This window comes from Conger conger, chromosome 2 (assembly GCF_963514075.1).
Source record: "Conger conger chromosome 2, fConCon1.1, whole genome shotgun sequence".
In the NCBI taxonomy this organism is placed as follows: Eukaryota; Metazoa; Chordata; class Actinopteri; order Anguilliformes; family Congridae; genus Conger; species Conger conger.
The window spans coordinates 77,262,017-77,270,906 of NC_083761.1; the positions used below are offsets into that span (position 1 = coordinate 77,262,017).

An 8,890-nucleotide genomic window follows, 5' to 3' on the forward strand; every position below is an offset into this window, starting at 1 on the left:
ACTGGAGAAATGAGAAACTGTGCCTTTAATGCTCGTGACATAAGACCAGGAAAACGGGAAGTGAAACAGGATTTAAAAAGGTATAAAGATTTGCCGGGAGTTGTGGCTGGGTATGACTGCTGTAAGGACGTGCTTCGTCCCTGTTATACTTATTAAAGTGTTGTGTTGTTGAATCTCGCTATACGGGTTCTCTCCCTTCCTAAGTGCAACACAACATTTGGCGACGAGAGAAGTCGAAAATTATATACAACAGATACCACTGTGTAAAATAAATCGAAATTGATTGTTGTTGATTGTACTCTTAAAGGGTTCTGATTTTCTGCATGTTTACACTAGGACTCGGAACTATACTATCCTCTCAGGTCCTGTTTGCACTTGTTCTTGTGTTTAATTTGCACTTTGTTGTACGTCGCTCTGGATAAGAGCGTCTGCTAAATGCCATGCAATGTAATGTAATGTCATGTAATTAAATATTACCTCACGTATCATATACGAAGAGTTAATTTGCAAAAACGGATAAAAGCCTCTCTTACAAAGAATAAACAAACAGCTGTTTGATTGATGCTCCCTGGAGTGCCCAAAAAATATGATTTAGGATGATAAATATAAACGGAGAAGTTGTTGTGAAATAATCCCTCAAATATGTAGACGAATTGTTAAACAATACTTCATGTTATTAAATGTATTCTCATAAATAATATGGTGAACAGTCGGACAAATTGCGCTGCACTGATGCCGTTTACAATGCGTCAGTCGGGCAGATACGAGCATAGTTTCATATATTGTTATCATATTCATATATTATGTTTTATGATGTGTTTATTGTTATAAATTTTTGTTCGTTTTATCTCTTAATTTTGTAACTGTGTTTTCAATGGTGCTAGACAAATAACGTGTATTATTATTATTATTATTATTATCATCGTCATCATCACATTCGTTGTGCAGAACTGTTCGTCATTTACAATCAATCAGGATAATTCCCACACCTGTAGCTTTGCAGAGGCAATCAAATGGCTGAAATCCCTTTTCTTAGCCTTATTTTCAGCGTTTGCCATTGTCGTCTTCGTGAAATGCATATTCATTAGGGGTGTTTCACTGCCTATTTATAGGCAACTGTGGGCGGGACATGAAGCTGGCAAAGTTGCGCCACATTTAGAGTTGATTGTGATTTATAAAGGAAAACTGGCGTGGGACGTGCGTATGCACTGTTTTATAAATCAGAATATTTTTTTGCGTACGCACGTCCTAGGTTTCATGCTTAGGCAACCTTTTGACGTGAATCCTAAGCACTGTTTTATAAATGAGGCCCCTGGTCAGAATGATGCACTTACTGACTAAGGACAACTTTCGCCAGTCTAATATACGCTAGCGTCGCTCTGACACGCCTATTTAAATGGCCTACAATTGCTCACAAGCAATACCAAATCAAAGCTAATCTACTGATAAATTCCACAGCTATTTAAGTTACTTAAGACAAATGTTCAATCACTCTACAGGTATGCATCCAGTAGAAGTGATTAACAGGTAATAGACAAACAACCTGGCTCAAGCCCTAACCCTTGCTGTTCAAATGAGCAATTTAAAAAAATCAACGTTACCGCGTCTAGAGGAAAACCCGCAGCGATACTAAACACCTGGTCAGAATGATGCACTTACTTGTGGGGTTGTGGGGCATTGTGGGGTTAAGGGCCTTACTCAAGGGCCCAACAGCTGTGCCCATCTTATTGTGGCTACACCGGGGCTTTAACCACAAACCTTACAGGTCCCAGTCATGTATCTTAGACACTAGGCTAAAGGTTACCCCCATTAGCCTCGTTTCGAATGGTCTCATTATTGCAAATGCATGTGGATACTGGAATTCCACAAATATTGTTTTTCAGATTACAGATTGCAATATAAAAGGATATACTTCCTGAATATGCTTTAACATGCTGTCATTTAACGGGCGGCACAGATGCTCCTCCTGGGTAGCACTGCCACCTCACAGCAAGGAGGTTTGCATGTTCTCCCTGTGTTCATGTGGGTTTCCTCCCACAGTCCAAAGACATGCAGGTTAGGCTGATTGGAGAGTCTAAATTGCCCATGGGTATGAGTGTGAGTGAATGGTGTGTGTGCCCTGCGATGGACTGGCGACCTGTCCACTGTGTAGTCCTACCTTTCGCCCAATGTACACTGGGATAGGCTCCAGCCCCCCATGTGACCCTGTTCCGGATAAGCAGGTTAGGATGATGGATGGATAGGTACTGTCGTTTATTACTGAATGCATTGTAAAGTTTTCTGCAGATTTGGAAATGGAAATGGAAGGCTTATTTGTGATGGAACTGCAATCTAAATGAAAGTTGATGTTTTTGAATAAGTGCATTACATTCAAGAGGGTAAACAATTAAAATAAAGATTTTTATTTACATTATTTACAGTAACCGTTAGGTCACAATTAAAGACGACAAATTTATGGTCATTATATTATAATTCATGGTAAAGCTTTCAATATGAAAATCATATTTCTGTACTCCAAATTGTACCGAATAGGTGACAGGGGCCATGTCTAATGGCAACAAACAAGAAACTGGATTTCAGTCATTTGTACAAAATGGCCTCCTGGGACAGGCTGGCTGCAGCAGTAGCTCAGGGTCTTCTGTTGAACCTGCCGGGAACTCCTCAGGAGATGGGCGGGGGCCTTGCTGGGACAGGCAGGGAGGTGGAGCTCGCTGGATCCTTAATCAGAGACACAGGGACAGGCCCCTGTGGCTGGGGGCGGTCCCCATGTCCTCTCTCCTCGTGGACCAGGAGTGTCTCTTCACCCCGCCTCCAGGTGTGGCGGCGGTGTGGCCGCGGGGCCGGGAGTCCGGGGCGGGGGCGGAGCCGGAGAGGGCGAGGGCTCTGTCAGGCGCATCACAGGGGCTGGGGGAGGAGTGTCCACTGGGGCAGGGGGAGGAGTGTCCACTGGAGCAGGGGGAGGAGTGTCCACTGGGGGCGGGCGTGGAGGAGGCTGCGGTCGGACCGCGGTTGTGCAGCAGGAAGGAGTCGTGCGAGTTCTGCTTCTTCAGCGGCCGGGCCTCTCCGTCCTCGTCCCCCGCCCGGGCGTCTCCCTCCTCGTCCCCCGCCCGGGACAGCTTCAGCAGCGTCCGCATGCCGGCCGAGCGCAGCATGGCGGGCTCCGAGCGCCGGCGGCCCAGGGGCCTGCCGGGGCGGCGTGCGGCGGCGCCGGAGGGCCGGTGTGGGGGCCGGGCCCGCTCTTCCCCCGCGGCCACGTCTCCGGCCGGGTCCGCGTCCGCCTCGGGGTCTGCGCTCTCGTAGGCCGAGTCCCACAGAGAGTCTGAGACAAAGGGGAGGAAGCGCTGTTACGTGGCTGCCATTCATTTAGGTTTAATTGGATTTTTTTTTTTTTTTACACTACATTACGCTACAAAGCATTTAGCGGACGCTCTTATCCAGAGCGATGTTCAGTGAAGTGCAGAAGAGTGTGAAGGGGACCTGATTTACTTTTGTCCTTTATTTAACCAGGGGAGATCCATTGAGGACATGTTTCTCTTTCGCATGGCTGCTCTGGGAGAAGTGCCAGAGAGCAGTTGATAGTGGGGCGAGAGCGAGAACAGGGCTGAAGCCCCCCGGGGGCAGTTTTTGGGTTAAGGGTCTTGCTCAAGGGCAGCAAGAGTTTAGGGAGCCATCTTCATGTTATTGCTGCCGAGAATGAATCTATTTCACAACTTCTCTGAACAAATTTCTCAGAAATTTTTGCTGACTTATACAGTCAAGAGCTAAAGCATTTAAGGTGTAAGCATTTGACTCGTGGCCGATTCAAACGGTCGGACGTTGCCGTGCGGAAACCTACCTGTGCTGTCAGCAAGCTGGTCATCGGCAGTCTGCAGGCTGTCCTTGAATATTTCACCACAATTGTCGATTAGGAACTGCGTCAGGGCCGTGACCTGCATCCACAGAAACAAATAACGGGTCAGACTGCACCACTAACTCCAAATGAGCTGACACCCTACTGCGCTTTTGCCAATGCTTATTCCCCAATCACCTCAATGTGCGTCTACCCCCCACCCCCCCCCCCCGGGAGAGGGAGGCTTTTGGAAATAAGAAACATTCAACTCTAATTTGAGCCAGCCATTGAGTGCTGCTGTGGGAAGCATCATTTGTGTATTTCAGTCAACGACTGACAGCTTGTTGCAGCTCCACGCATTATATCCTGTGTCGCCAATGACACGGTTTCACACGGATGGCGATTCACATCGCTGCGATTGCTCAGCCGGTCGTACATGTGGCCGGCCACCGGGAGGCGCTCACCTTCTCGACCGTGTCCAGGGACAGGTGCTCAAGAGGGAGCAGGTTGGGCGAGACGCAGACGGCCAGGTTCCGGGCGTCCATCTTGTTGGAGTCAGCGCTCTGGCTGATGTGGCGAAGAACCAGCAGGAGGCGCTGCAGCAGGTGGACGTTGGCTTTGGGCAGCCTGTCAGACACCCTGGAGGAGGGAAGGGGGGGATGAATTTGTCACTCTTTTTATATCTCATGAAGTGAAGTATGAACTCTTACTTCACGGTTACTAAGCACGGGAAAGCAGGAAAGAAAACCTATTACTCTCAAGTTGAAAACGTTACTGGAAAAACACACAGACACCGCAGGCTAATCTAAACGTTGTGTTTGGTCGTGTTTCTCAAACTCCAGGCCAGATTGGCTGCAGTGTCTGCAGGATTAACTGCACTCGTGATTGGCTGCAGTGTCTGCAGGATTAACTGCACTCGTGATTGGCTGCAGTGTCTGCAGGTTTGTGTGCTTTCACCCAGCAGATGGGAATTAGCTGGGAGCTAAAATCTGGTGCAAAGCATCATTAATTGAGATTAATGTTTTCCTGTACATTGTCCCTGAAAAATAACCTAGACTAAATGAAACAGGCCTTCCAGGACCAGAGTTCTGGAAAATCAGTAGATACCAACAGTTTGAAACCCCTGTCCTTAAGGTTTATTATGGTTGTGTAAGCATGAACTGCATCACAACCAGAACAGCTAAAGCTATGTTGATCAGTTGCTTGAGCTGTAATGCACAATTCTGTGGGCTAGGGGGGTTTAAATCTGAGGTTTGAACTTCTATGTTGTCCATCTATGTTGATGGGGCCCTTCAACGTGTTTCACTAACCGTCTCAGCTCCGAGCATCTTTGAGCCTCCTCTGTCTCCATGGCACTCATCCAGGCTGGGTACAGCAGCGCCCCCAGCAGGCCATCTGGAAGCTGCCTCAGGAAGTCCTGCGATTAAATCCAGAGCACGTCAATACTGCCCATTACATCACACACACTGCACCACACATTACACCACGCATTATAATCAGAATAATATTTGCCATGTGTCCTGGACTTAATGAGAGGTGGAGGAGATGGGGGAGAGGGGGATGAGAGAGGGGGATGAGATGGAGGAGAGGGGGATGAGATGGGGGAGGAGATGGGGGAGTGGGGGATGAGATGTGGGAGAGGGGGATGAGATGGAGGAGAGGGGGATGAGATGGAGGAGAGGGGGATGGGGGGATGGGATGAGCCCGAGGAGGGGGGTTTTGCGCTCTACCTTCAGGAGAGCGGCGAGAAGAACGACCGGCAGGACCTCCACGTCCAGGTCCTCCCCGGCGTCCAGCTGCACTTTGACCTCGGACAGACGCTTAGCGTTCCCAGCTTTCCTGAACACGCCCTCCGTGGCTGGGGCCCTCCTCCACAACTCTGATAGCACCTCCTGGCGAGGAGCAGGGAGAGATCACACTGAGTGGAAGCAAGACTCACCGCCATTATCGCACTGTTGTCGCATTCGCACGTATTTAACCCTTTTTTCTTTTCTTTATTTCAACATTCTAGGTCAGAATGTGCTAGAACTCTTTCAATCGCCAGTGTGGATTGTTACATCAGCATTAGAATGCATTAGAATTTGTGCCAACAAATCCAAGATGGTTGGCACAAAATAAAGTGGAGTACTTTTTACTTTCTGAACCTCGATTTTGCATATCTGGTTGAGATCAGTAATAACGGTGACAGTGATGGACTGTGCTGGCAGCGAAGGACTACGATTGGTTAAGAGCAGCAAAGGTGCTGACAGGGACGTACTCTGATTGGCTTGGGGAGCCTCTTGTCCTCATCGCAGATGCTGAACAGCGGTCGGCCGAACAGGTGATTCCTGTGGTCCGGGCTTAAGGGCCTTTCCCTGCTGTCTGGCAGGGCACCTTTCTTCTGCATCCTCAAGAACAAACTCCTCCACCTGTTAGCACTTTCTGTTTCGGGATGGAACCAAAATGGAGAATTCAAAAGTCATGTCATGACCATCATTACAGACTATCATTCTGCAGAAGCCTGTGAGTTTTGGCCATGACACTGAACGTGGTGAATAAACTTAGGGTTGATCAGGGTTGATTAGGCTCATTTGGAAATATACTGTACGTTCAAGCACTGACATAATTTAGTTCTTATTCACTCACTCGTTCACACAAAAATGGCAGGTTTGGCTCACTCCATTTGCAGTGAACTTTACAGTTTAGTTTCAGTGACCAGGTGTCCATACTTTCAGTAATTTCAGTAATGCTGATTTACCGAAAACCTAAATATTTAAAAACGTTTTTTTAACACCTAATTGTAAATTAACAGCTCCTCAATATTGGGAGCTTGTAATTGTGGTAGGTATGAAAAGCATTTGGCTGAGAAGCTCTGCTCTCGTACACAAAGGAGAGCCGTGTGGTTGGAAATCAGACGTCACTCACCACATGGGTGGCGGATTTCATCTCTGGCTCCTCGCACCTGTTCTGAAGGCGACATCGTTTTTGCGTTACCCTGGAAACATTGAGACGTGGTCAGGTGTCAGACAAACAACAACACATTATGCCTGGTGTCAGAATTCAGCTGGCCTGTCTCGGACAGAGAGTTTATGAGCTCTATTTGTCTCTGTGTAAAAGAATAACACCAGGCCTAGAACCAAACTCTTTCTGTGCACCAGTGGCTAAACATAAACAACACAAGGTAAATATATTCAGAGTGGGTTCTGCATGTGCATGAGTATATTTGATTTGATGCAGGATTTGCAGCAGCAGCCTGGTTGTGTTTCTGACTAAATATGAAGAAGAAAAAATGTGTAAACACACATATGCTTTACATTCATTACATTACATTAATGGCATTTGGCAGACACTCTAATCCAGAGCGACGTACAACAAAGTGCAAAGTGCAAAACCCATAACCAAGGATAAGTGCACTGAAAGACCGTAGAGGGAAGTACAATTTCAACTGCTACCTGCACAGCAAAGATAAGGACCAGGGCCTATTTGATCATTGTTTAAAAAAAAAAATCTTTTTTTATCATAGTACCGCAACACGCAAATGTATGAACAATGTATGAACCGCTTACCTAGCCAAACAATGCTTACCTAGACAAATAAAACATCCTAATACACAAGTAAATATTACAGGTAAAGACAACGGGAGGTGGAAGTTTTATAAACACTTAAACACTTATAAACACTTAAACACTTTCATTGGGCTGGGGCATTACCCATGTTCTGAAGTTGTTTTGTAACCTATGCCACTTACAGTTAACTGTACTTTGAGAGAGTGGATATTTGCCGAATTGCCATTAAAAATTAAAAAGCTTGCCGACAGCAGTGCCAAACTTGGGAGTGTAACCTACAACCACTATATTACAAACCTCATTGCTTAACTGTTTCTCTATGTCGGTAATAAGTGGTGCTACCTTGACATGATTGATCCTGACATAGCTCACCACATGTATATGGCAGAAGTTCCTAGCAATGCTCCTTATTCAAGAGTTACTGTAGTGTATTTGTTCAAAGCAAAACCGTAGTATGTCTCCTAGCAAAACGGAATGACGAGGCAAATTAATGTAAAATATAAGCAAGTCCAAACTATATGATCATAAAGACACCAAGCCATCAAATGTCATTCAATATCCGAACCATGATTCATTGGTATACTGGATCTTTCAATAATCCAGTAACCTTTATAAACATATTGCTCATGCCATTTTACGTTATCAGTGTTGCCAAATTGTGCAACTTCACCACCTCATGCCAATTGTTTTCAGTTGCTCTGGACATGTTGTTTCTTTATGGTTTCAGTTATGTTAAAACAATCTTGGGACTAACCTGGCAGCAGAAGTTGGCAGCCTGGTGTACAGCAGTTCACTGGCAGCTGGGCACAAAGCAGCTTTCAGAAGTCCAGTCTACGGCAGTCAACGGTATTCCCCTTAAAGAGTGCGAGTGAAATTGAGATGAGGTGACCTGCAGCCAGCTCTCTGGCAATTGTCCACACAGGAGCAGTCACAGCAGTCAAACTGATCTGCGCGGGCCCTCCCACACCGTCTTTAAGGCTCAGGAGTTTGTGGTGGAAACAGAAAGCCGTGACGGAGGCAGGAAAGCACGTCACAGACCCCTGGAAACTCCGCCCCTCTCTCATGCGGCGAGGGTGGAAAGAGGTATGAAAGTGGGGCTTGTGCCGACACGTCAGCGTGCGAAGACCAGAAAGACCCCCCCCCCCCCCCCCAAGGGCAGAGTGGAGCTGTGTTTTTCTTAGTTTTTTTGTTTTGTTTTGTTTGGTTTTAAATGTCTGCCTTCTTTTGGAAATGCAGTTTTAGCCCCCAGGATTGGAAAAAAGGCTTGACAAAACTGGCAAACTGGGTCACCGATAACCTACACCTTTTTCTGTTTGGCAGTGTAAAAGAACAGGTGTGTGTGTGGGGAGAGGTCTGTGAGAATATGTTAATCAGAAATACATGTATACTGTATATGTCAGCCCACACATTGGTTTAATCTGCTTTTTTTTCAATGTTGCTGGAAAAGTGTGCGCAAGTACTGTGTTTATACTTAATAGAAAACATAGTCACAGTCTCCACATTTTCAAACGAATAG

The 8,890-nt window shown here is 46.4% G+C and overlaps 1 protein-coding gene across 1 annotated transcript; it reads right to left on the reverse strand.

Annotated features, from left to right (window-relative positions):
• Positions 1-2,386: 2,386 nt before the first annotated feature.
• LOC133112248 (T-cell activation Rho GTPase-activating protein-like) lies at positions 2,387-8,333 on the reverse strand. Its single transcript, XM_061222873.1, has 8 exons — positions 8,129-8,333; positions 6,734-6,803; positions 6,087-6,250; positions 5,560-5,721; positions 5,140-5,246; positions 4,294-4,468; positions 3,836-3,929; positions 2,387-3,319 (listed from the first exon to the last, which is right to left on the reverse strand). The coding sequence occupies exons 2-8, from the start codon at positions 6,786-6,788 to the stop codon at positions 2,724-2,726; spliced, it is 1,353 nt and encodes a 450-aa protein (XP_061078857.1). The 5' UTR covers positions 6,789-6,803; positions 8,129-8,333; the 3' UTR covers positions 2,387-2,723.
• Positions 8,334-8,890: the final 557 nt, after the last annotated feature.

Bases quoted from the DNA above. Each gene is read 5' to 3' on its own strand.
- LOC133112248 (XM_061222873.1), bottom strand. From the start codon at position 6,788: ATGTCGCCTTCAGAACAGGTGCGAGGAGCCAGAGATGAAATCCGCCAC. The intron at 5,722-6,086 runs GTACGTCCCTGT...GCTCCTCGCCAG, and splicing joins GGCTCCCCAAGCCAATCAGA to GAGGTGCTATCAGAGTTGTG. The intron at 5,247-5,559 runs GTAGAGCGCAAA...ATTTAATCGCAG, and splicing joins TTCTCGCCGCTCTCCTGAAG to GACTTCCTGAGGCAGCTTCC.